At 36.9% G+C, this 27,878-nt stretch overlaps 1 protein-coding gene and 1 long non-coding RNA gene across 3 annotated transcripts in view; one reads left to right on the forward strand and one right to left on the reverse strand.

Moving 5' to 3' along the window:
* The window catches only part of SLC12A2 (solute carrier family 12 member 2), a 112,654-nt gene extending 93,629 nt beyond the window's left edge, over window positions 1-19,025 (forward strand). The window contains exons 19-27 of one of the 2 annotated variants that reach the window (XM_077911526.1): window positions 1,518-1,597; window positions 4,534-4,659; window positions 7,488-7,535; window positions 8,969-9,091; window positions 10,479-10,590; window positions 12,801-12,887; window positions 14,230-14,365; window positions 14,635-14,702; window positions 16,114-19,025. In XM_077911526.1, coding sequence (XP_077767652.1) covers window positions 1,518-1,597; window positions 4,534-4,659; window positions 7,488-7,535; window positions 8,969-9,091; window positions 10,479-10,590; window positions 12,801-12,887; window positions 14,230-14,365; window positions 14,635-14,702; window positions 16,114-16,249 — 916 coding nt within the window. In that variant the 3' untranslated portion in view covers window positions 16,250-19,025. The remainder of the gene's footprint in view (window positions 1-1,517; window positions 1,598-4,533; window positions 4,660-7,487; window positions 7,536-8,968; window positions 9,092-10,478; window positions 10,591-12,800; window positions 12,888-14,229; window positions 14,366-14,634; window positions 14,703-16,113) is intronic. The other variant, XM_077911527.1, reaches the window with a different exon arrangement.
* The window catches only part of LOC144322042 (uncharacterized), a 102,425-nt gene extending 75,276 nt beyond the window's left edge, over window positions 1-27,149 (reverse strand). Inside the window, exons 1-3 of the long non-coding RNA XR_013387605.1 lie at window positions 26,610-27,149; window positions 23,037-23,257; window positions 16,237-21,959 (exon numbers count right to left, since the gene is read on the reverse strand). This is a non-coding gene — a long non-coding RNA (uncharacterized LOC144322042). The remainder of the gene's footprint in view (window positions 1-16,236; window positions 21,960-23,036; window positions 23,258-26,609) is intronic.
* Window positions 27,150-27,878: the final 729 nt, after the last annotated feature.

The raw sequence follows: 27,878 nt of genomic DNA on the forward strand, positions 1-27,878 counted from the left end.
AAAGGAGTCTTTCTGACTCTGACCTTGTAGAAACTGAAGTGAATGTTTGCTCTGAGAGTCAAGCATTCCTCTAAGTATTGTAGAGCAGGCAATTAAAAGATAGGTAAAATGCTGCTCTCTGCATGGCAGGGCCATAGAGATTGATGGCAGTTTTAAAGCAGTCCTTTTATCTTGTGACACTTGGTTTTGGTTGTGATTATAAATATTTTGAGCAGTTGAGGTTTACTTTATTTACTGTGCCTAGTTACAGCTTGTAGGGTCTGAAACTCTAAATTAATTTTTATAGCTTAGAGAATTATATAGCTTATAGAAATTCCTGTAGTTGATAGCAAAAACATTTAACTATTTTAATCCAAAGTAAACTCAGGAAGCTATATTCCCTGGTTTTTCTTTAATCGAATTGATTTTAAATCACTTATGATTTATTAACTATTTTTTAAATACTTACACCACTCTTCTCTAGTGTTAGGTCTTTCAAAATGGCTGAGGTAAATTATTATGTCCATTAATTTCTTTTTCTAATGAATGTCTTTAAATATTAGTTAATTCATTATAGGAATGAGGCCAAAATTGTCTCCCCATGATTTTAAAAAAACACCAAGAAAAGACCTTTTACAATGATCTGTGATCTTCTGTACATCATGAGGAATCAAAATTTTATTTTCTTTGGCTTTTAGCCTTTTCTTTTTGTTATATATAACTATAGATTATATGTCACTTTTTGTATATAATGAATATTCTTTGCTTATAAAATTAAAAATGATAACGAAAGATAAACGTTAAGCCTGTTCCACCCTGGGGAACAATCTGAAGTTTAGGAATTTGTAATCTCTCAGTAGATTTGAGAAGAATCTGCATGATTCAGGTCTCAACAAAATTTGCGGTGTTGAAGTGTGATTTTAGAGTTGTCTTTAAGGTTTTAATGTATTTTGTGTTATAGGATACTACCATTTGTGTTTTAAAAACTTGAAAGGACATACGAATACATGCCTGCAAATGCATATAAATTCTTTAGACTACTTTTAAAACTGTTTTTGTAAAATGTAAGAATTACTTAAAAATACACTGGCTTCTTTCAGAAGAGATCCCTTTATACTGTCTAGCCCATTCCCATTCTCAGTAGGATCTGTTTTCTTTGTTTTCATGTGTTTATCTTGGCTTTAAAGGTATAAGCCTAAATACAGTATGGTAGGAGAACTATGTTATTTTTCTATAATTTTAGTTTGTTTCTGATAGCATATTAGTACAGGCATTGCTTTAAATGGCTGATATAGGTAGAGTATCAGTACTATAAAGATCTACACGTAAGTGGTTTTTAAGAGTGTATTACAGAAAAAAGGAAAGAGAATGGTATAAAATTGGAAACTGACATCATATGGGCCTCACTGTATCTTTAAAAGCATATTTTAAAAACTAGACATTTAAAGCTGAAAGAGAAGTCATCTCTTATTGTCATCATTTTATAGAGGAGGACACAAAAATTTTCGTGATTTTGATTTTTTTTCCCCCTCTTATAGTGACGCCTTTGACATACAATATGGAGTAGTGGTTATCCGCTTAAAAGAGGGTCTGGATATATCTCATCTTCAAGGACAAGGTAAATCTTGATTGAATAAGTTTTTTACTTTAAAAATAGAAGTGACTTTGTTAGAAAATTGTATGTCATTCTCACAAATTCTTCAACTTTAACATTCACCATCTGTTCTAGGTCATGTACTTACTGTATAGCATGTGAAGATCAGATCTGTTTGGCTCCACTAGTTTGTACCAGCCTGGACGATGGCTGGTGATTGTTAATAAAGAGAATAAAATTCAATCTAAATCCTAAGTTTAGGGGGATCCCTGGGTGGCTCAGTGGTTTAGGGCTTGCCTTCGGCCCAGGGTGTGATCCTGGAGTCCTGGGATCAAGTCCCGCGTTGAGCTCCCTGTGTGGATCCTGTTTCTCCCTCTGCCTGGGTCTCTGCCTCTCTCTCTCTCTCTCTCTGTCTCTCATGAATAAATAAATAAAATCTTTTTAAAAATTTAAAAATTAAAAAAATAAATAAATTATAAATTTAAGAGAAAGAAGCATTAGTTATGGTTTTAGATTGGCCAAATTTGTAAAAACAGATGATAAATAAAATAGAGGATAAAATGTTAATGACTGCTAAATCATCAGACATCTTCATGTTCGTGAAAGTCCTACTTTTTCACACAGAATTACACTAATAATGAAAAACTAAACTTGGTGATATCATTTATTCTGTCTTGAAATAAGACCTAATGAATTATGAATCATTTTTTTTAACTTTACATTTTTAAATAATTATAGATTCATAAGAAGTTACAAAAGAAATCACAGGTCCCATATACCCTTCATCCATTTCTCCCAGTGGTAATATCTTGCGTATCTGTTATTTTTTGTCATAACCACCGGTTATGTCATAACCACAGGTAAATTGGAACAATCTACCTTCCTAATTCAGATCTCACCAGTTTTCCATACACTGGTGTGTACATGTATGCATGAACATGTGTATAGTTCTGTGCCATGTATCACATATGTGGTGGATCCATGTAATTAGCACCATGATCAAGATACAGAATTGTTCCATCTCCACAAAGATCTCCCTGTGCTACCGCTTTATGCCCCCATCATACTCTTTATCCCTTGTCACTAACCCCTGACACTCACTAATCTCTTCTTCCAACTATGTGATTTTTAAAGCATTTTAAAAAATGTTTTTAGATGAAGCTTAAAATCTAATTAAGGTATACTGGTTACTTCTGCCTACCTTAATAAAAACTGTTGAAAATTCCTTACCTTCTAATGATTTCCTAGTAGTTTAACAAATATAAGCTTAAGAAAATTGCATACCTAATATTTTACCCTTATCAATTAATTAACTAAATCATCAAAAATAGCTAAGCCTAAATAGCTGAGAGGCCCATCATGAACTTTTGTCATCTGTTTATGTATTTAAACAGTTGTAATCCTCCCCCTCCTCCCACCATTTTAAGGGTATTGTGCAGTTTTGAAAGGAATGCTTTGAGGTCTTTATCCATGTAACACAAAAGTATGGCTTGCTGAAAATGCATTTTCTTCCTCTGGAGTAGGCCTTGCAAAACAGTTTCAGTTCTCTTGTGCTACCAGTGATTGAGGTTTAGGGTACCTGTTAACACTGCATAATTAGTAGTGTTCCCTTTTACTCTCAAAAGTATCACAGTTTGACTAGTAAATTATATATATAGTTCTGTAATTTACTGAGATTTGAATTGATCAGAACTTTAAGAAAATAATTTTTGTGTGTTTATAATCATTATGAAAATTGTTTTGAAGGTCTTGTTTATTCATCATCAGGATTTGGAGGCAGGAATTTGGTTCAGCACAGGATTAAGAGCTCAGCCTTTGGAGTCAGATCTCCTTTGAAAAATCCCAGCTTTTTCTCTTAGTACAATAGTCCTGTAGCCTGGGCACATCTGCCGACTTCCAAGCTTCTGTTTCCTCATCTCTTCAAACATGATCACTGGGGTGCCTGGCTGGCTCAGTCTGAAGGGTATACAGTGCTTGATCTTGGGGTCATGAGTTTGAGCCCCACATTATATGTAGAGACTACTTAAACTTAAAAAAGAAAACCCAAATTGTAGTTATTTCATAAGGGTTGTTGTAAAGACATAGTTTTTGAAGTTCTTAGCACAGTGTTGGTACCTCTGGTCATGTAGTTCCTCTTGTTCTTTCTTAATCATACACACAAATCACTGATGAGGATTATGGTCCATTTTCATATGTCCTTGTGATGTGTATTTTTATGGTAGAAGTTAACTTTTCACTAACTTCTTCCCAACAGATAGAAAATGGGAAAAGTGCTTTAAAAATGAAGAAATGGGGGTGCCTGGGTGGCTCAGTTGGAGTGTCTGTCTTCGCCTCAGGTCATGACCTCAAAGTCCTGGGATTGAACCCCACATTGGGCTCCATACTCAGTGGAGAGCCTGCTTAAAAGATTCTCTCCCTCTGCCCCTCCCCCTACTTGTGCTTGCTCTCTGTCTCTCAAATAAAATCTTTAAAGAAAAATTAAAATAAAAATGAAGAACTGATACTTTTACCATGAGCCTATCTCCTAGTTTCAGCTCTATAGTCAGGAGTATAATTTTTCAGTGTTGTCTGTCATCTTATGTGAACATTATGTATGTGAACATTAGTCACATTTTACAATTTTTACGTGTAAATGACTTTGAGGTTAGAGTTCATTCACATTTTATATATCAGTCTTTGATCTGCCACATTTTTAATGTTCCTTGAATCTCACTCCTTATGAATTCCCCAGCACCTGCTTCAAACATCTGATGCTTGGCTGTGACTCAAGATATTTGAGTGAATAGTCCTTTCAAAACAGATGATCACATAGGTTAACATAAGAAATCATTTATTGTAAACTTATTATTTCATAGTAAACTTCGGTGTGAATTGTCATTTAATTAATATTATACTGTAGTGCTTTCATTAATGATTAAAACAATATTGAGATCATATTTTGGTTATTTTCATGTCCATAGAAGAATTATTATCCTCACAAGAGAAATCTCCTGGTGTCAAGGATGTGGTACTAAGTATGGAGTATAGTAAAAAATCAGATTTAGATACTTCGAAACCATCGGATGAGAAATCTGTTACACACAAAGGTAATTTTTATTCAAACGAGATGTTATTCATGGTAATGTTTAATTTGGGGGAGAAATGGTTTTTATTATATAATATGTCTTATTAAGTAATCCCTTCTCAAATTTGTACTGCTCATTTCTAGTTGATTAGGTAAAATGGCTGGCTACAAAATGACTGGTTGTTTTTCAGGTATTGAAGTAGGTTATAGAACAGAAAACATGACAGTTATATACTCATATGTTCTTGTATGTTTTTATTTGTACTTTGAACAATTTAGTTGGAAGCATAAGTTAAATCTGAACTTGGAAAGAAACATGGTAATTTGAGAGTCCGTGATAGAGTATAATGAAATTGATAAAATTAATCTACCTAATTTTTCTATAAGTCAAGATATTTAAATACCAGGGATTTTATTTATGTGCTGAGATATTCAGAATAGTTTTTACCTCTACTGCACCTGGAGTTCTTGAGGTAAAATCATGTAATAAAAAATCAAATGCAATTTTAGTCTTTCTGAAGGAATGAGCTGTTGGTATTTGGTTACTAAACTGTTTGGTTGTAATTGCAGACATATTACCCCTGGTGGCTCTTGTGGTTTAGGCCACACAAAGGTTTCCAAATTTCATGAGGCTTCCAGATAATTTCATCCATGTATCTATGTCATGGTTATAAGATGCAAAGAGGGATGACTTCCAAATCTTACTCTCCCACCCTCACTCTCCTACCTCTGTTCAGTCCAGTATCTCCATCTGTCCTAGCCCCAGCTGGCACGCAACAAGAAAAATCTGCACTGTAAATCATCAAACCATATCATACTTTTTTGATTCCTATCGAAGAATTAACCATTCTTTTTTGGAAATTGATTACTGTGGACAAATCTTGTCTTATGAAATTGATCTTTTCCAGATTATGCAGAAGCATTGCTGTTGCTTTTTATTTCTTTCCTTTCTTAACTTGTATGCTTAGAGTAGTGGTAGTTGAGGCCTTAGTTGATACCTATTTCCCCTTTAAGTTCTTTGCTGTATTGATTATAATTTTTTTCCTTTTTCATCTCAAAACTCTTTAAAAGATTTGGTAACTGTTCTTATATTCCTGCATTTATTTTTAGTTTATGGTACACATACTTTCATTTCGTCCTTTTTATTTTTACTGCCATTTTCTTTTTCCTAAAGCAGATCCTTTCTTTACAGAATCTGTTAGGGATTGATAGGTAAAACTATGATGGGAAGCTAAGTAGTAGTAATCATCAAGTATCTACTCTGTGCCTCCCACGTTGCAGTAGGTGTTATCCATACGTTACCTCATTACTGCATGTCACAATCTTGTAAAGTCATTATTTTTACAGAATGGGAAACTACTCACCTTTTTATTATAAAAATGTAAACACCTTTAATACCTTTAAATACCTTAGTGCAAGTCATTTTTTAAGTGTCAGGATTTCCTTGACATTTTTTGAGCTCTGAAAAGAATACACAGTGTGCCCGTATATTTTTGCTATCATTAAAGACAGATAGTATCAAATACCTACTTTATAGGAACAATAATATTTAATCCTATAAAATCAAATGTAATCATTGAAATGTTTCTTGTTCCATCACAGGCATAAGAAATTAGTATTCAAAAATAGCATTAATTTTATTTTATTTTCTCTCTAGCCAGTTTTTTTTTTCAAAATTAGCATAGAAACTATAGAAAAGTTTATACAATGTGAAAAGTCTTCAGAATATTATAAACATTCTTGTGTAGTTATTATATAATCATAGATGTTTGGTATGTCTGTCTTGGTTATTGTGGCACACAGAATGCAAGGAGACAAAAAGAGCACCCTCTGAATTACTTACTTTGTGCTAGGCACTGAGCTAAGTGCTTTAAGTCTTGAAGCATAACGATCCTAAGAGGTAGGTATCTATTGTTCACCCCTTTTTCTAATGAGGAAAGTAAGGAGTTAACTAGTTCAAGCTCATACAGCCAGAAAAAAAAAAAAGAGTTAAAGGTAATACTGGAATCCTGGGAGCCACTGACTCAAGAGCAGTGTACTCTTTCCTGTCCAAGTAGGGAGTTGTATGTGCATCAGACAACTACTAGAAGTTTATCTGAATCAAAAAACTGAAACCAGGAAGGAAAACTGGTAACCCCAAGAAAATACGTACAAATATTTAAATATAGTGGACCAGTACAGGCATACATACATATGTACCTGCATAAACAAATATATATGCTTATATTTTATATATATATTTATTTATTTATTTATATATATGTATTTATATATGTTTATATATATATATATGTATATATATAAATTTGTGTAGACCTGTATAACCTGGTATTTTATATAAACCAAAAGACTGTCTCTAATTAAATTCCCAATTATTTCAAGTGATTAATTTTTACCAATACCAAATGTCCATTATGTTTCTAAAATTACTTTTCAGTCATTGGCACAGTGATGCAGTGGCACTGTTTAAACTTTATGTATTATCTGCAATGTCAGGTTTTAATGTCATATTTCTCTTCTATAAGCCATTCAGAAACTTTTCAACCAATTTCAAGTATGAAAATTTAAAAGTTTAAAAATCCTACTAAAGTTTTTATCAGTTTTACAGGAATAAAATTTAAGGGTGGAATGTTAATCAGTGGCCCTCTTGAAGGGGGTCTAAAACTATGTTTGATTTTAAAAATCCTCCACACTCAGTGTAGAAAATATCTATCTTCAGTCTTGATTATTTTTCACAGACTGTCTCTTTGTACTGTGCTTTGTTTATAAATGTGCTCTATTTACATTTTCATTATTTTATTAATATAAAGGCAATTAACTTATATTTTGTGTTTTTTAAACATAATCTAGATGAGGAAGAGGATGGCAAGACTCCAACTCAACCACTGTTGAAAAAAGGCAGGCATTTTTCATCATTTTATTTTAATCCCCTTTTTCATATTGTTAACTCTTTAACTCCAACTCTGCTATTTTATTTTTTTACCTTAGTTTTTATTTCCTTGGCAAGATGATGTTACAGTTATTTGTTGAATGCAGATTAGAAAAAGATCAACTTTAGTTAACCCCAAAAAGTTAAATCATCCCAGAGAAAGGTAGTATATCAAAGACAAATTGTTTTACATTATCATAGCATTTCCGAAATATTCAAACCCTGAATGTTAATACTAGTTTTTGTTTTTTTTTTTTATTTAAACTGCATGGTTTAGATGATGAGCAGAGACACTGAAATAGGTCTCTTTGCCAGTGTCACTTGCATTCTTTACCATCAGTTGTACCCAGCCAAGCCCTTAATTTTGATACTAATATATTTTTCATTTCAAAAATTACAATATTTCTCACAGCCCTGCTGCGTTTGGGAGATACACAGTCATGTCCCCGTGCATGACTTTTATGAGAAGGAGATAGAGGTGAGAGTTACGGAGCAGTGTGGTTTGGCAGCCATATTATGTCATCATGCAAAATCATTCGTCATGTTTGCGTGCATCATGGCAGCATGAGAAGTGAATGACACCTCCTGCAGAAGTGATCAGATTTCCACCTATGGATTCCTTCTTTTAAGAATTTAGTGTAGGAGTCTCATAATAGTCATTTGCTTGCTCATAGAGTCAGTGCTGATTTTTTTTTTTTTTTTTTTTATTCTTGGGAATATAAATGGGAACTCCCTTGGTATTTGGTCTTGAGATCTGCAGCAGGTCGTGTCCTTCTAAGGAGTTCCTACCATCTTTCTGCGCTTCAAAGAAAGATGTGTGGTTATATGGCTTTAGCTTTGGGCATCACATACCAAGGGGACAAGTTAGGTCAAGATGAGGGTGTTCTTCTTTAGACTTGGAGGTTTCACTGTGATAATTGTTAGATTGTATTCATTTGTCTTCCACTTCCTTCTGTCTTATATATTACTGGTAACATTATGTTTAAGATTTTTTTTAATCTTTAAATTATTGAGGAATAAGATTACAAAGAAATATGTTTATGGAGGAGGCATAAACTTAATTTGTCCAGTTAGCCTAAAATGGCTTCTCAAAAATTAAAATCTAGCAGTCAGTTATGACCATGGGTATTTATGATTCTTTCACTCAGAATGCTTCAAAATATTAGAAATTAAGCAAGATAATTTGGATGAGTTTAGCTCTTGTAAAGATTTATTTATCTATAACCATTTTTAAAAATACATTTAAATTTTAAACACCTGAACACTTATGATGGACTCCATACACAACTGTCTACATTATAAATATTTAGATACACAAAGGTTAGGAAACTATAGGAATTCAGCAAAAAGGACTTGAATATTTTATCTCCCTTACATCTGATTTTTCTGCTTAATCCTTTAGAATCTAAAGGCCCTGCTGTCCCCTTAAATGTAGCTGACCAAAAGCTTCTTGAAGCTAGTACACAGTTTCAGAAAAAACAAGGAAAGAATACTATTGATGTCTGGTGGCTTTTTGATGATGGAGGTAAGGTTGTAAATGCACTTTTTAACAATTTTACAGATACTGAAGTTGTGGGAAAAGTACTGAGAAATGGCATGTATGCTTCACCCATAGACCCTCTTGCCAGTTCTGCCAACATTCTGCAGAGCAACAGGATTGATTGTAGAATCAGGTGTCAGCCTTAATTGTTATCTCTTCAGTGTCCTTCACTTTGGAATTTTCCCAGTTCTTCCTTGAACTCATGACCCTTTTTCTTTTACTATTACCATTTTTAGAATGTCACCAGATTTGAAGTAGTTCAAGTTATGTAATTTTGGTAGAAATCTCGCAGAAGTGTTGCCTTATTCTTCTGTCTAAATCTCATCAGGTGGCATATGATGTTGATTTGCCTCACCACTGGTAAAGTTAGCTTTGACCATTGAGAAAGGTGGTTTTTACTAGATTTTTAGAATGAAAAATTACTGTTTCCTCTCGTATAGTTACACGTAGTAGGGGATGGGAAGGTACTTGGGGATTATGTAAATATACCATCATTACTGCAACTTTTACCACCATCTTTAGCATCTGTTGGTATTTCTGCCTTTTGTTACTGTTAGTGTGGTGTGTTTGTAGTTGTCAAATGGTGATTTTTCCAGTCCTGTTATTTCTTCCTCATTTATTACTTGGCATTTTATTGTAAGGAAGTGTCTTATTATTTCTATCCTTGCAGACTCATCGATTCCCATTGTATTCATTGGGAGACCATTTGTCATTCTCATTATTTGTTTAGATGTTCATATTGTTCCCATATTTGGCCAGCAAGATCCTCTGGAGGCTGACTGGTGTGTTCATTTGTACTTTGCTTGCCCTAGCCATGGAGTCACTGTCTACCCAAGGAGCCTGGACTGCTTTTAGTGGAGAATAGTATTTTGGAACCATGATCATGGCATTAGCTATGCTTGTTGCTATTAGTGTGTCTCTGCTCCCAGACTCTCTCAGTGGATGGATCTCAAAAACATATAGGTACATGGTTATACATGTAGGTATAGACTGAAAACCACTTCCAGTTCACTGTTTGGCTCAGTCCAGGTTCTGCCTTCTTGTATTTCTCATTTCAGTGAGAAACTTGGCTCCTATTAGGTTCAATGAATATTCTCATTTCCTCATTCCTCCTGTATGTGACAGATCGATCTCCTGACTCTGCAAGGAGTTCCCCACTTCACAAAGCAAAGCCTGACTTTCTTGGGCTTTGCTCTTTTTGTTCAGGCCTACCTCATGGCTTTGTGGCTGAACTATTAAGGAAGGATGGAAAGAAAAATTTTGTGTAATATTGAGTTGTAGTGGACATGTTTTTAGAGATTAAATTGAATTAAAAGTTTTTAATTGAGAAATTAGCATCTAGTAAATAATTTTATGTATTTTTATGATTCAGGTTTGACTTTATTGATACCTTATCTTCTGACTACCAAGAAAAAGTGGAAAGACTGTAAGATCAGAGTATTCATTGGTGGGAAAATAAATCGAATAGACCATGACCGGAGAGCGTAAGTCTATTTAAATTGAAGAACATTTATCTTAATAAAATATATGTTTCATTATTATAGTGTATAACACTATATATATGATAGAAAAAGAGATAATCCAGAAGATGTCAATTATGTTGCCCTGTTCCATACTGAAGCTGAATTTTCTACTTAAAAAAAAAAATGTTCTTTAATTTAGTTTTCATATTTAAGTTGTAGATACCTGTTATTTTTTCAAATTTTGACATTTTAGAAAGTCATTATTTAAAACTTACAGCATCAAAATGTTAAACACCTTTTTTAAAAGAAGAGGGGATGTGCCCCCAAATTACATTTTCATATATGAGATACATTTTGTAGATTTGAAGACAACAGAAACACAGGATGTCTTTGTCACCCATTGTCTTATTTCCTCTATACTGTCACCATTCTAGTTCTGGCTTCAGCACTTTACTAAGTACCCTGTGTCTTATCTCTTACCTTTTCAGCATATGTTGTACACGCTGCTCCTGAGTTCATGTTTGGAAACTAGATCTCTGATCATAGGATCCCTTTGCCAAAATACTTTTAATTTCTTCTCTGTTACATATCATAAAAAGTCTGTGCTCCCTCTACCATTTATAAAGGGCTTTGTTACATACCCATACCAACTATGACTTGTACTTAACTTCATTTTACAATTCTGCACCTGTCCTAAACATGCATGTGATTTCAGACTTGTTTGAAAGTCTGAAATACTTCCTACTCTACCCTCATCTCTACTACAAATAACTCTTCACTTGGCTCCCTTCTCTGTCCAGCATCACTGTCATAACACCTTCCCTGATTTTTTTCTTTTTTTTACCCTTGTCTCCCCATTTGTTGTTACCCTTCCTTCCTGAGTAAAATATATTTGGTACCATTCACTGTGTTCTGCGGTTTGTTTTATGTTGATTTTCATGTCTTAGATTTGAGTTTTGTGGGCCCTATGACACATAGCAGGCACATGGCAGATTTACACTGGAATTCAACTAGGTGTTGATTCATCGCAAATAGTGAAATATGCAAGAAATAATTTAAAAGTTAAACCTGGGGCAGCCCTGGTGGCTTAGCGGTTTAGCGCCTTCAGCCTGAGGCGTGATCCTGGAGACCCGGGATCGAGTCCCACATCGGGGGAGCCTGCTTCTCCCTCTGCCTGTGTCTCTGCCCCTCTTTCTCTCTGTGTGTCTCGCATGAAAAAATAAATAAAATCTTTAAAAATAAAAAAATAAAAGTAAAAAAAAGTTAAAACTGTAGCTTGTCTCTTTTCTCATATCTTAATTTAGAAAACTCAATTTATTAAAAATAGAATCCTGTTTTGCTAACTGCTTTTCCTATATGTATGTTTCTACTTCACTATTGTTGCCACCAAGGCTTCATTGCCAACTATGCCTCCAGAAAGGTATTTCTTTACAGAAAAATAAAGGCTTACTGAGGCTCCTTTTTCATGTCTGTCCCAGTCCCTGCCTCACAAATTCTGTAAACTTTATTTGCCATCTGTTACAGCTTTAGTTTGGCCCTAAAAAGTCCTGTTTGGACATTGAGATAGGCATTCTTCATGGATGGAAGAATAATCCAAAAATAATTAAAATATTAACTAGTTCTTGCTGAAACCCATATACTAACCAATATAATTTATCTAAAAAAGTTTTTAGTGAAGGAGAGTTGACATACAGAGTTACATTAGTTTCAGATATACAACATAGTGATTCAGTATCTCCGTACGTTATGCTGTGCTCACCACAGGTGTTGCTGCCATCTGTCACATACACCATTATTAAAATACCCTTGACAATCTTCCCTGTGCTGTACCTTTCATCCTCATGACTTGTTTATTCTGTAACTGAAGGTTTATATCTCACACTTCTCGTGACATAAATTAAATTTAAAAACTAGTTAACATCAATTTTTATTATTAATGTCTTGTTCTACCCGTTCGTTATTGGAAGAGATTAAGGGAAAGATTAGAAGAAAGAGACTAAGGAGAGATTCAAGGAAAGTAAAAGAATATAACAGGAGTCTCTTACTCAGGGAATTGAGATGTCTACTTAGTTGAATGTACAATGTAAATTAATTCACATGGACTTTGTTTAGCACCTGATAGAATTTTCCTATAAATCATGCTTTTCAGGTAAACTGATTCAGCCTGAAATAGAATAAAAATATTTATCTACAGCTTTCATGTATCTCAATGCTATTCAATTTTGTTTTAGGATGGCTACTTTGCTTAGTAAGTTCCGGATAGACTTCTCCGATATCATGGTCTTAGGAGATATTAACACTAAACCAAAGAAGGAAAAGTAAGTTGTTAGATAAATTACTCTTTATAGATTTCTGATCCTTTTATGGATGACCTACTCAGATATTCCAGTAACAGATCATTCAATTTCAACTAATTGCCTGCTTGTTAGTTACATGTGAAGTCAACTTTTTTTTAATCTGGCACTGATAGTTGGCATGCCTATAGCAGATAGCAAAGTAAGTCTAAAGGGCTTTCCATTTTCAGTTTCATTCAATTACTGTTTTGCAAGTGATTTCTGAAAAGGCTAATGCCACAGAAATTCCACCTGGTTCTTTGAATTTCCACTGTTCATGCCTGTATTCGTTACCACCACACAATCCCACTCCATGTTATGTATGTCTTTTTACTGTTTTGCTTTATTACTAAAACAGGGGAATTAAGAATTTGTCTATAATAAATAGTTGCACTCAGAATTCTCAAGAGTCAAAGAAATGTATACTCATGGAATAGTCTACCTGAAAATGATACACAGAGGATGTTATATGAGTAACATATTTATACTACCAGGCATGACTTTAATTATTTTCAAATAAATGTTGAATAAATAATGAAGCTGGTATAAAGAATTTATTTTAAATAGATAATAAAGCATACTTTGTAAGGTTATTATTATCAGGGAAGGATTTGTTTCATTTTATAAAATAATATACACCAGGAGCTTTGTATGAGACTTGATACTGGAAAATATTTTTCACATTCATAGAGGATTAGAATGTTGCTGCTGTTCTTTTTCTGTCTTTTATCATATTAAGTCATTTTGGATCTGGAGATTAGTTCTGCATCTTCTTGTATCTTCTAGATCTGCCTGCTCCTCTCTTCATAATATTCTAGTACCTTTTCTTCTCCTCCTCCTCCTCCTCCTCCTCCTCCTCCTCCTCCTCCTCCTCTTCCTCCTCCTCCTCCTCCTTCTCCTCCTCCTCTTTTTATTCACTGCTACTTGAACCAGGAAGGCTTTTGAATACTTTGAGCAAAGGAGCAACACAATTTGATGTATTGCTCAAAGGATCATTTTAGCTACTGTGATGATGAAAATATATGTACATTGAGCGGGCTGGACATTGGAGCAGGGGGTAAATACAGAGACATCAGCGTTAGCAATTAAAATTGCAATTCTGTTATTGTGAATACAGTTCTAAATTTCTTAGCAGTTTGAGAAACTAGTGATTGCTGTTTTCTAAATAAGTTGCCAAAGTGGTGGTTATAAATTAGGGTATGGAGGTGAGCATAATAGATGGAAAACTCTAACTTCTCAAGTTCTAAGTTAGCATTCAAGATCTTAGTGTAAAGGAATTCAAACTGAGGTTGTCAGTATTCTTTCTGGTTTTGTTTTGTTTTTTAAGTATTGTAGCTTTTGATGAAATGATTGAGCCATACAGACTTCATGAAGATGACAAAGAACAAGATATTGCAGATAAAATGAAAGAAGATGAACCATGGCGAATAACAGACAATGAGCTTGAACTTTATAAGACCAAGGTATTCTATCTCTTCTGCTTTCTTTCTGGTCCTTAACCTTCCACTGATGTTTTAAAAAATAAGACCTAAGTATCAAAAACTGTCACTTGTTATGGGAGGAACCAAAATTCAGTTTCCTCTAAATTGGATCTGTATGTGAATTAAAGAATAAATATTTTTATTACGCCAAAATTATGTTGGTTTCTTTTTGTTTACTTATAGTTCTATGAACTACACTAGATTCCACTTTTCAGTTGGTCCAGGAATGACTTTGTCCTGTTTCATTTCAGACCTATCGACAGATCCGGTTAAATGAATTATTAAAGGAACATTCAAGTACAGCTAATATCATTGTCATGTAAGTACTGTCTATACTAAAATTTTCTTATGCCTTTTTTTTATGACAATGCAATTAGGATCAATTTCCATACGAAGTACATACCCATATAAATCCTAGTAATGACTTAGCAGTTATAAGGAAGAAAAAATAAACTTTTGTTAGTACACTTTGCTTTAAGCATATGGAGAAATCATTTAAGATAGGAGGAAAGAAAAAACTCTAACCTTAAGCTTATATGAATCTAAGTAATTCTTTATCATAATAGTTTATTCTGGAATTTTTCCTCGATCTTTTTCCCCACCTTTTAAAAATTCCTTGGCTTTAAGGACACTACAGCATAGCTACTAAGCATATATGGAAGATAAGGTCCTTAAGTTAAAATTTGGACCCCAGGGTGAGGTGCAGGTCACATGGCTGGCTCAGTCAATTAGAACATCCAACTCTTGATCTTGATCTTGGGGTCATGAGTTCAAACCCCATGTTGGGGCTAGACTGTATTTAAAATAATTTTTTAAAAAATCTTAAAGTTTGGACCCCAGACAACATCCTTACAGAAATAATGCCATAAATTTATCTTGGGGGGGTCAAATTATAAAGTGGTTCCTGTCTGAATCTGTACTCCTAAGTTTCCACACACAAACTTTATATACAGACATTTTGTCCTCCATTGAATATAGGTGCTCTTTGGTTTTTCATTCACTAAATCAGATTAGTTAGATATTACTTGAACCCAAATTTTTCCATCATAGAACTGGGGTCCTTAAATAGGTAAAAACAGCTCAGGCCTCCAAAAATACGGCAAAAGATGAAATAAAGTAATACCAAAGGATTGTTACTTTGATTAATAAAAAACAGTATAGTGGAAAATTTCAAGTTTTGCTGCTAATGATCAGATATCTGTAATGGAATGCATTAAAACACAGAAATCCAGAGAAAAACACCCTATGGAGCAGCTGGTTACTACTACCACTATCTACAAATAAAAAATGAAAGCCCATAAAGATGAAAGAAGTTGAAAATTGAAAATTAATACATAGAATTATATTTGAATCTCATTTATCCATGTGTAGTTTCTGCTTTCTTAATTCAGGTAGAAGCATCCCTTTCTCCTAGAAGAATTCTATCCTAACTGAAGAAGGGAATGGGAGGTTTAATGTTAGATACCAAATATGTTGCAGTTTATAGAAATAGTCATTTCTATTCTTATGAAGTTTTAAAAATCTTCTGTTCAAACATGAAAAAAGGGGAATAGTGATATGAGTATAGTCCTTGCTACCCCATGTTTAAAATTTGCCTGCACTCGAAAATAATGTGTAACCACTGTACTTCTTAGTTACTATTACTAGTGACTCAATATATAATTTTTATTACATTTTATTTTTCTCAACTTAAATGCATTGCCTAATTTCTTTTCTCTTTTGGATACCAGGAGTCTCCCAGTTGCACGGAAAGGTGCTGTGTCTAGTGCTCTCTATATGGCATGGTTAGAAGCACTATCAAAGGACCTACCACCAATTCTCTTAGTCCGTGGGAATCATCAGAGCGTCCTTACCTTCTATTCTTAAATGCCCAAGTACAGTGGATAAGCCCTCCAGATGGTACTTGAGTGCCTGGTGAAGTAACTGAAATCTTCAATGACACATTAACATCACAATGGCGAACTGTGACTTTTCTTTCACTGTTTCATTAATTTGAAAGCACAGAAGGAAGTTGCTCCACTGACATGTGTATGGAGACTTCAGTTTTAGTCAGTTCTGTATTTCAATCTTAATGAATGATGATGATTCCTTGTTGTTGGACTAAATTTCATGAGAGTAAAGTTTTCTTTGCTACTTGAATAGCAATAAAAGTGTGTTATTTTGTGATTGATGAAAGGAGTACAAAAAGCCTTTAGCCTTGAGGTGCCTTCTGAAATTAACCAAATTTCATCCATATATCCTCTTTTATAAATTTATAGAATGTCAAATTTTGCCTTCAGCTGTTCTTTTTGTTTCTAGTCTCTTCCACCTTAAAATGCAATGGACACTGCTTTTCTTCTTCCATTGACCAATTAGTGTTGAGTACTGTATGTTTTCTATTACTTTTGTAAAGGTATTTGTTAGATACTAAAGGTGAGAATTAGGGCAAGTTAATGAAAAATGCAAAAACAAAACAAAAAAATGGTAACCAAAAAGTGACCCCAAGGTTTGGTTTGTATGGGATGTATAAAATGTAGATCTAGGGGAAAAAGACCCAATAAACCTTTTTTTTTTTTTTTTTAAATCTCTAATTGGCTGTTATTTGTATTCTTATTTGAAGTCTTGGGGAAGGTTGAAGATTTGTTCAGTACTTCTGTATACCATGCTGAACAATCTCCTGTTGACATTCTTTAGGCAAAGTCCTCAAAATCATTTGTATCTGTGAGAAGAGACATCTGTCCTAATTTATAGTTTTCCTCAAATCTTTAGGGACTTTTAAGAAATACTAAAAGATTTTTCTTGAGGAAAATTAGACAAAGCAATGTCATTAAATAGAGTATTTCAATAAACAATATGTGGAATTCCACTATACACATCCTTTATAAATCATTAAAATATTTAATGTTTCATCAAATGGTTAAATGGACCACTGGTTTCTTAGTGAAATGTTTTTAGGCTTAATTCATTCAATTGTCAAGTACACTTAGTCTTAATTAATATACTCAGGTTTGAACAGATTATTCTGAACATTTGAATTTAATCCATTCTTAATACTTTAAAACTTTTGTGTTTAAGAAAAACTGCCAGTTTGTGCTTTTGGAAAGTCTGTTTTGACATCATAGTCTACTAGTACAATTTTGACAGTGCATACGTACTGTTACTAAAAGCTTTATATACAATTATTAATGTGAAGTTTTTCATTTTTTATTCAAGGAAGGATTTCCTAAAAACATTTCAAGGGATATATGTCTACATATCTGTATGTGTGTATGTATGTGTAGATGCATACACAGATGCATGTGTGTATATATAATGACATTTATGTTGCTGGGTTTTTGCATTTTAAAGTGATCAAGATTCATTCGACTAACATTTTTTGGTTTTATTAAACATAAGTTCAAAATTAGATTGAAAGATACAGGTTTCACAGAGAACAAAGGTGATCATTTGAAGGGCATGTAACTTCACACAGTTAACCATTCAGTGAGAAATGGAAAACACATCCCATACAGTACTGTTTAGTGAGCTTGTTGGTATAAATTTCAGTGGTGAAGAATATATGCAGGTTTTCATGAATCTTGATAGATATCTATAGAATCACTACTGTTGTCAATAGTGCAGTATTTTAGCTGCGTGAGCATAAACGAAATGAATAGAAAAGTGGAGATCTGATAATAATTTTGAATTCAGAATGTTAAAATGAAGTAATTGTTTTTCCAGGGTTTTTTTCTACATTATAACTCACAGCATTGTTCCATTTATTGCAGGTTTTGTAGTGTTTTGGAGGAAAGACAGTAGAAATGTCATATTGTTCAGTAAACAATACCGTGTTTGAACTTTTTAAATGGATAATAGGGCATGAACTAAGTGCTGCTATCTTGAAATGTGCACAGGTACACTTGTTTTTTTGTTTTTTTTTTAAGTTTTTCCCATTCAGGAACCCATCATTGTGATCTATACTGCAGGAACCAAATGTCATGCATCATACATATGTGTATAAAGTACATAAGATATATCTAAATATGCATAATGGGGGGAGGGTAATATTGTCTGTGAAATAATGTAAGAAGCTTTTCACTTTTAAAAAAATGCATTACTTTCACTTACCACTAGACACCAGGTCAAAATTTGCAAGGTTGTTGTAGTACTCTAATAAATTTCAACAATTCTTAGAGATGCTAGCTAGTGTTGAAGCTATTCTAGTCTATTTTATTTATGCTGAATTTGATTATTTTAATGCCAATTTTTTTTTCAGTTCTAATCATTGGTGATAACTTGGAAATAAATATGCAATGGCATTTGACAGTTCATTATTCCTATAGGTAAATATTCATTGGGTTTAGAGAGAATGGTGGTGTTAAGCTGATTAATGGTTAATTAAATCAAATATTTATTTGTTACATTATTTCATTTGTATTTTAGGTTTCCTTTTACATTCTTTTTATATGCTTTCTGACATGACATATTTTTAAAGACTATGGAAATAATTTAAAGATTTGAGCTCTGGTGGATGTTTATCTACTAAGTTTGAAAATGTAATATTTTGATAATACTGTACTATAACTGTCACACAAATGCTTTTCTAATGTTTTAACGTTGAGTATTGCAGTTGCTGCTTTGTACAGAGGTTACTGCAATAAAGGAAGTGGCTTCATTAAAACTATCTAAATGTCTACTCTTCTATTTTATAAATTTATATTTATAAATATATCTTTGTGATATACCCTCATTTATATAACTTATTTCACAATATCTGAACTTTTTAGTGGCTTTTATCTTAATATTCATACCTTAGAAAAATTATTTGAAACTTCATTATTCCTAAGCCTTTGAAATAATCATTGTTGACATTTACCAGTGTGATTGAACCATGTAAGATACTGCTCATTGTGACTTTAAAAAAAAAAAAAATTTTTACTTATCAAATTCTTTATTTTGGGTCAAATCATGCATTTAGGAATGAAGAAACTGGACTAAAATGGATCCATAGTCCCTGTCTTTCTTTAGAAGATTTTTTGGCTATGCCTATTTATAATTTTATAAAACATTTTCATTTTCTTGTTTGAACATTATAGTTAGTGTGTAATATATGTAGGACAGTTACTTTCTCTCTCTCTTAGTCTTGGGAAAGCAACTTGAAGCAATGTAGGGAATTTCCCGAGGTCATGTGGCACATCAGTGAAGAATGTTGGCTCAGAGCCCAGATCTTTCATCTCCAGGGATATCTTTATTATGCAGTCACTGCTGCCTGATCCATAACGAAGAGCACTGGGATAGGTTGGCCATTTCCAAACTAGTCACCCATATTGCCAATGCGTGTGTGCTCAGGTAATGCAAGTTACAGTTAGAAATAGATTGGCTACAGGCTGGCTTAACAGATCTGAAACCTAATGTAAGTGTCCATTGCATGTTCTTTGCTTCTTGCTTATTTTCCAAAATCCATTCAGGCTAGTTACTCTTTTGGGGAGTTAGAATTCAAATGCAGCTATGAATGTGCCATTTCCTAATATCAGAGCATCCAACGGTTTTCAAGCCAGGAATGCAGTTCACCTTTGAGCCAGCAGGTATTTTTTTGTTCATTCACCAGGGGAAAAAAAAAATGCCTCTGATGCAATTCTATGTGTCAACAGGATGTAGGTTCAGGGCAAAGAGGTGGTAGTTTAACACTTAACTGTTTGCGTCAAGATGGTACAAGTCCTGGGAAACACTTGTCAGAAAGGACTGTTTAAGTAGTACATACACAGAATCTGTGTTGCTGGGTTAACCAACTGGACATCCTTGTTTTTGTATACTACTCAAATACCTAAAGACCAAGGGTCTTGTTGATCTTTTTGGAATCTGGAGACAGTGGTCAGAGACATCTTTCACATGTGACAGGCATTAAATAATTAAATAATAGACTATTAAATGGGAGCATTAAGAACTTGAGCCCATTTTTTACTCTTGAATTTACCGTTGAATTTTGTGTTAGACAAGAGTTAGAAAGTATTGTTTTAGGGAAAATGTGAAGGCCTCTGAATCTGTCATCCTCTAATGTGCAGGTTTACCCGAGCCTGCTATACTCCTAAATCAGGAACTCATCCCCAGAAACAAATATCTCATCCCCACATACCCTTGGTTCCACTCTTCTCAGATATGAATGCGGATTACCAAGATGTTCTGATCACAGTGCAAAGGAAAATAGATGTTTTAATCCACAGAGTAGGATCAGTGATCCGTGGATACCAAACGCAAATGTAGAGGCTCATGACTCAGACCTGGTCAAAAATTTTATTAGCAGTCATTAGATAACTGCTGAAGCTTTTGGGGTTGGGGGCGGGGAGAAACATGGAGATCTTGTGCTAGAAGTGTTCACTTACCCAGTCTAAAAGGAAGCAGTTTACAGGGTCGTTTTACGCATCATATCTCTAGTAACAGATCAAAAAAGTTTTGAAATGAAGCAAGCAGTGTTCTTGAAATACATATAGTACACATAGAGGCCTATAACAACTACTTCTGTGAGAGATAATTCTACTCGTCCTTTGATACATACCTTTAGCCTCCATTAAGCCATTTTTTAAGGAGGTAGTCACAATTTGAAAAGGGAGCTATAGGAGCTATCCGAATGATCCACAAGCCACAGGCTATTTTTATTTTAAGCCCACAACATTTTTGCAGAAGTCTAGAAAATGGAAGTCTAGAAGACTCCCAAGTTCCTAAGAAACTTTACTAGTTAAATTTAAAAGATGACAGGGATAATTTGGGAAAAGGGGGTGGGGGAAGCGTGGAAAGTTAGGCTCCAAGAAAGATTCGAGAATTGGGAAAGATTGGCCTCTTCATGGCTAAAATTCTTACTTACACCCATACTTCCCTCTGGGAAGCAGTGGATTGTGAGGACGGGAATTAAATTTTCTCTGAATTTTAAAAGTTTTTTTTTTTTTTTTTTATCATAATAAGCAACTCTTAGCTACATGGTACCAGTCTCAGAGGTATACCCTCCATCCTTCAGGTAATCTGCAACTTTCCCATTAGTAACGATAATCCTTTGTTTACTGTTGATGCACCTGTGAGTTCAGTGTTCTGGACAAATTTCACACGTGGGCTCTTTTCAGAAAATTGATAGTAACAAAGCACAGGTGTATTATGTATTGAAACACAAGAACAGTGGTGTGATTCAGAATTGGAGTTAAACCCCTCTGTACTGCCAAATCCCTGTTCTGTGTGAAATTCCTCCCTTGACCTCCACTGCTTCTCAGGATGACCCTCCCCTCTTGATGGTTGCCTTTGTCCTTTACACATGCCCCACTACCTTTCTTCCACACAGTATACATGTCTCCATCTCCCCTGATGCTGGCTGTGAGGTTAAGGAATGACCTCTCTTCCAAATTCCTCACAGTTTTCCTTTTTTATTAGTTAAATGTTTGTCAGTGGCAGGAATAGAACCCAGAGCAGGCAAACAAAAAAGGGAAGTCCAGGAAGAGAGCTGAGTTGAGGGACGCTGTGAAAGCGGAGACTCAGTAGCGTCCTTAGAGCCCTGTCTCTCTACCATCTCTCTGGTTCACCTCTTTAGGCTTGACTCTTCAGGTATACTGTCACCACGCAGAGTGCCCAGTGCCTTCTGTAAAAGAAACAGCCCAATTTTGGCAATGACTGGAGTGGAAATGCAATATGTTGGTAGCAAGAATAACTCCATATATGTCATATGAAGAGACTATACTCTCCCTTGGGTTTGCCCTTAGAGCCTGGGGTTTATGTGGCCCAGGAAATGAGGGAAGGGCTTCAGATGTTCACACTGCCAAGGCTGGCTGCTGCTCCTGATCTGGGCTAACTTGGCTGAGCAGTTGATTCAAAGGTGGACAGTTGAACAGGCCAAACTTAGCATGCTATTACCCTTACTAGGTTCCCAACACTCTACAGCTAAATGCTTAGTATCTCTTCTCTCCTCACTTTGTACCCAACCCAGTAGTCACACAGCCATGCCCAACTCAAAGTGTGTGTTCAGAGGGCACTTGGCAGAGCATTCCTAACCTCCTTGTCCATGGTAACTCCATTTCTGGCACCTGTTTTGTCTTTTCTCCTTAGGGTTGTACCTCTCTGGAACTCCCGCTCACACCACAAAGCAGGATCTCCCCAGCCCTAGAATGAGAACCAGCTCTTCTTTCTCTTCCCTTTCCTTGACAATGAGTCTTCATGGCCCTCAGGAAAATGCAGAAACCTCAGCTAGTAGGCTCTAGGTCACAGAAGTGTCTGCTTTTCCTACACCATCTAGAAATGCAATAACCATTTAGAAATGCAACAGCGGAGTCTTCCCTCACCAAAACAGGCAGAGTATACTTTTTCTAAAATAATTGAAAGCAATCTGGTTAACCTTCTCTATTATATTGCATTAAATTCTCCACAGCTCCACCTTATTATCCTTGAATACCAAGTCCGACAAATCTAAGAAGCATGGTACAGGATTAATTTCTCTTTGGGAAGATACTAGTCCCTAGACTAAAATGGGAGAGAGTCAGTAATCTGAGATGTTTGGGAGGAAAAAAATCAATGGGATTGAGTGACAGGTTATCCTGTGTGTTGAGGGAGAAGATGGAGTCACTCACGGTGCCTTGATGGGTTGAGTATTGTCTTATTCCTAATTCAGGAAAAATGGGGGAGAAAAGAGGACTCCCATTTGCTACCTATTTGCATGTTTTACCTTAGTTAACTCTCACCACACCCCTCTGGAGTGGGAACTATGATTATCCTCATGGTAGAGTTGAGGAGTGAGGCTTAGAGGAGCTGTGATCACAGTGAGCAGTGGAGTCAGGTCAGGAAACTGGGTCAGCCTCTGGAAAGTCTCTGTATTTCCATTTCCTCTCCCAGGGGCGCCTTCCAGTACTTTTATCCTCCTGAACTTCTCTGAAGAAACATGGCCTCCTGTAGTAAACAGAAAATCATATCCCTTTCATGGAGCTATACCGATGACTTTCTTCCAGGTCACTTTTTAAAAGTTCAAGAGCACCTGGCTGGCTCAGTTAGTAGAGCATGCAACCCTTGATCTTGGGGCTGTTGACTTTGAGCCCCAGAGTCCAAGAGATAGCTCTTGTTTCTCAGTTATTCTAGTACAGGTTCATCCAACAGAACATGTCAGCTCTCCGTGCAACCTGAGCTTGGTGCGCAGCTTTCTGCCAAGGAGCTAATTTTGTGCCATGGTTTTACAAATAGAAGAGTTACTTTGACGTTTGGAATTACTTAAGCCTGTTGGAGGTATGAACATGACTTTTCCTTTATCTACACTTCCTTCCTTGCTGTGTGCAAGATAGTGGTATCTTTTGGAAATGAATGAGTATCTCTATAGGTCAATACCTTATGGTGTACTTTTATAGCATTATGAAAAAAAATTCCCTGTGATATAGGTTACTTCTAATGGGAGGGGGGAATTAAAACACAGAGCATTGCATGTCCACATTTGTTTCTTCAGCCATAACAACAGAAAATTAATGGAAGTGAGGAATGCATTCAAATAGTGTCTCTGGTAGGAAATAGAAATCCAATCAAGAAATGAGAAAAAATGTAAAAAAAGGAAAGGAATATATGAAATATATAGATTTTGAAATTATACAAGCATGCTCTACTTAATCGCTAAAAAAATTCAAAATTCAAAATTCAATGCATAGGGATTGAAATTTAATGAAGGATTATTAAAATCGACACAGTAAGAAGTAGAAAGCTCAAACAGTAACCATGGAAGGAAATGAACATAATTTAAGTACTGTCTCCCAAGAAGGTTCTGGTCCCAATGATTTTATTGGTACCTTATTTCATTGGTTCCATAGCTAATTGTCACAACTTCCAGATCCCAGTATTTTATGTTTAATTCCTATTTGAATATCTCATCCCCTACACACACGTTTTCCCAAACCTGCTTGGTTTCCTGCTTTACCCATTGTCAGATTCCTTCTATAGCCCTCCTACTTGTTCTCTGAGGCTGTCCCATTGTTATTCGATTTCCCAATTAGATTGAGTAATTTCCTTAATACTTTCATATCTCCAGTCCCTTATCTTAGTTGGGGATAGTGGGTTTCAATACAGGATTTTTAAATGAATGAAGCAATGAAAAAAATCAATTATTTAAAGGGGAAGCCTGCCTGATGATGACAGGGAAGTGGATACACGAAATTAAGGCATGGAGCCTTTTGTGAATGCAGCTTCATGAACTGGTGACATAGATTAGGGCTCTCCAGTTTTAACAACCACACACTAATATGATTTGTCTGCTGTAAACTGTTTCATGTGTGCTTGAGTTCTTGAGGCCAAACTTAAAATCACTACTGTTTCTGTTTGTTAATGTGTTTCCTTCATGCTAATCATTAGGATATCATTATTTGAAGAAAGGGTCATTTATTTTTGTGAAGAAAGAATCATTTAATAAGTAGTTATTGATTCAGTGAATACTTATTTGTGGTTGTCTCCCTAATACTTAGCTAGTGCCTGGCACTTCCTAGGTTGTCAGTAAATATTTATGGGGCAAATGAATAGAATCAACTTGCTTAAAAACAGGGTCTGACTTTCTACTAGGTATGTCGATCACTTGTCCAAAATGTATTAATGGATCACCTCCTTGCTGGTTCTGGTTAAGAAAATGCACACAGAATTGCGGGGCAATGGGCCTAGTCACTGGCAGTATGATGGGGTCCTCTCATACTCCCTTTTGTATCTCCTCTCCTAGACTATTGGACCATTTCTGACTATAAGTGACCTCTAAAGACAAATAATTAATTAAAAAAATAAAGACAAATAATTAATATTACAAATATTTGAATTACTCCATCCCAAGTACCGTTCCAGGGTCATAAAAAGGAATAGGAGGACATGGCCCCTGTCCTAGAGGAATTCACAGCCATCTGTGGTAGTAAATAACTAATTGGGAAGCAAGCCAAAATCCAAGAAAAGTGAAGCAGGTTTTTTGTTTTGTTTTTTGTTTTTTGTTTTTTTTTTTGGAAATGCTCTAGAAAAACATTTGCTGGAATAAAAGGTCACCACTATTGGCTATTACTGAATTTAAAATTACACATCGATACCTTTTCTGTCTGCCAAGTTTGAGCTGAATGCAAAGAAACCAATGGGTATGGGTGCCTATCATGAAGGACCTCACAGTAATAGTTGGCAAATTTTCCATGTGTCATCTCACTTAATCCCCAAATCTCCAATAAGCTAGTTTCTATTATTATCCCCCTTTTACATAACAGAACAGGCTTCCAGATCTTAAGCGATGTCCTTGCCAAGGACCCTTACTTCCACCTCAGAGAAAAATTAGGTACAGTGTGACATGAGACCAGGAAGCCTGGAAACCATCACCTGGTGAAGAAAGCACATGCCCAAGAACCCAGCCCTTAAGGGGGTCCTAACACTGAAGCCCAGATGGGCCAGGCCACGTAGTATTTCAGAGGCTGAGCCTCGGAGAGGTGAGCGGAACCTTGAGACTCTTGCTGCTGCGCAGCCTCAGCCTCGGGGGTGATTGGCCTAGACCAGGTGGAAGAGCCTGGGCGCTGGAAGAAAAAGAGAATCTGCAGGGGAGCCAGTGGTCGGCAGCAAGGAGGTGGAGAGTGGTCGAGGGGAGGTGGAGGCTGTGGGGGGGGCTGGGGAGGGATGGGGAGAGCGGGTGGAACCAGAAGTGGGGAGAAGAACTGACTGAGCGGGGGAGGGATCCGGGAGACAGAAGCTGGGGAGGGAGCGGGGAGAGCAGCTGGTGGGCAGAGGAGGGGGGCAGGTGTCCTCTCTGAAGTCGTCTTTCAAAGGCCCCTCCCACGGCGGAGAAGAAAGAGGGGTGGGGAGGAGGAAGAAGGGGATGGGGGAGGAGGGGGTAGGAGGAGAAGGAAGAGGCGGTGGGGAGAGGGAGGAAGGGGGGTGAGGAGGAGGAAGGGGGTGGGGAGAGGGAGGGAGGGAGGGAGGGAGGGGGCAGGAGGAGGAAGGAAGGGTTGGGAGAGGAGGAGGAGGAAGGAAGTGGGGAGAGCGAGAAGGGGGGTGGGGAGAGGGAGAAGGGGGGAGGGGAAGGAAGGGGGGAGGAGGAGGAAGGAGGGGTGGGGAGGGGGAGAAAGGGGTGTGGGGAGAGAGACAATGGGGAGGAGGAAGAAGGAGGGGTGGGGAGAGGGAGGAAGGGGGTGGGGAGGGGGGGTGCAGGAACCCAGTGCGAGCCCGGAGGAAAGGGAGCCGGGGCTTAGCCAGGTGCCTAAGTGTTTGCTTAAGGGATTAGTCGCCCGCTCCGCCGAGCTCAGGCCCCGGCTGTTACCGTAAATGCCCTTTAAACGCTCCTGGTGGTTTTTGTTCTTTGAGGCTGAGGGAGCCTTTCGGCCTCGCAGGTGTCCCCTGTTTTGAGAAAACTCTGCGCCCGGAAGGCCGCGATGGGGACAACTGCTCGTTTGTCGCGAAACCTCGGGTCTGCTGCGCGGTCCTTTTCCGCGACGGGTGACCCCGGCCTGGCGACCCTCGCGGTGCGCGGCGGAGAGCGGGGATCCCCGGTGCGGCGCGGCCGGCGCGAGGGGGGCCTGCAGGGCGGGCTCGGGCTCCGCCTCCGCCTCGGCCTTCGCCTCCGCCTCCTTCCCCGCGGCCTCCGGCGGCCGCTGCACCTGCAGTCCCGGCCTCGGCCGTTCCCTTCTGCCTGGTTTGACATTTCTCAAGTTTCACCCTTTGATCTATTTTATCTATCTGTTTTGAAGAGAAGAATGTGACCTGAAGATGTTTCCTACTTTTAAAAACAGACTTTCTTCCTTATTCCGACTCGAGTTGTATCCGGGGGCGCGGGCCGGGGAGATGCGCGGCTGCGGGGCCCGCGGGGGGGCGGGGCGGGGCTCCCCCTCGTGGCTCGGGGGCCCGGCCACTTCGGGGACTCGAACAGAGCCTTCTGTTCCCTTTTTCAGGATGCAAGACCCGGTCCTGCCCTCGTGAACTGACCGAGGAGAAGGAGAGTTTCTTCTCCTTTTAGCACATTTTTGCATCCCTAAGGTTAGAAAAAGTGTCCAGCTTTTCTCAGGGTGGCATGGACCCCGGCAGAGGAATTTAGTGACGTCCGATTTCGAGTAACCAAACCCCTACCGGGGAAATAATTTGGGGTAGAATTCTTGCCGGAGGCCCCAGGGCTATTCTTGCCATGAAAATGAGGGAAAGGGAAGGGGTAAGACCTAGATGAATTGAATACACTAGGTGCCAGGTATTTTACATTATTATTATCGAATCTTAGAATATTCCAGCTTGGCTAGGACTAGTCTCATTTTACAGAAGGCAAGATTGAGGTTCCCAGTGGCCCAGGGTCTAAAACTGATGTAGCCACGGTTCATACGGTGACGTGATGGACTCCAGAGCTTTGCACTAATGAGAACTCCTACAGGAGGTGAGAGTTTGCTACTTAATTCCCTCTCTCTTGAGATGTCAAACTCCAGAGAAAGTTCCTTGTTTCAGGTCCAGGAACCTCTCACATCGGTATGACTCACCTGATTTATGTGACTGTGGTGTGTGTCACTTCTGATCTCTGCATTGACAAATGGTGCTGCATTTTCATATT

The sequence above is a fragment of the Canis aureus genome, chromosome 10 (assembly GCF_053574225.1).
Source record: "Canis aureus isolate CA01 chromosome 10, VMU_Caureus_v.1.0, whole genome shotgun sequence".
Taxonomy (NCBI): Eukaryota; Metazoa; Chordata; class Mammalia; order Carnivora; family Canidae; genus Canis; species Canis aureus.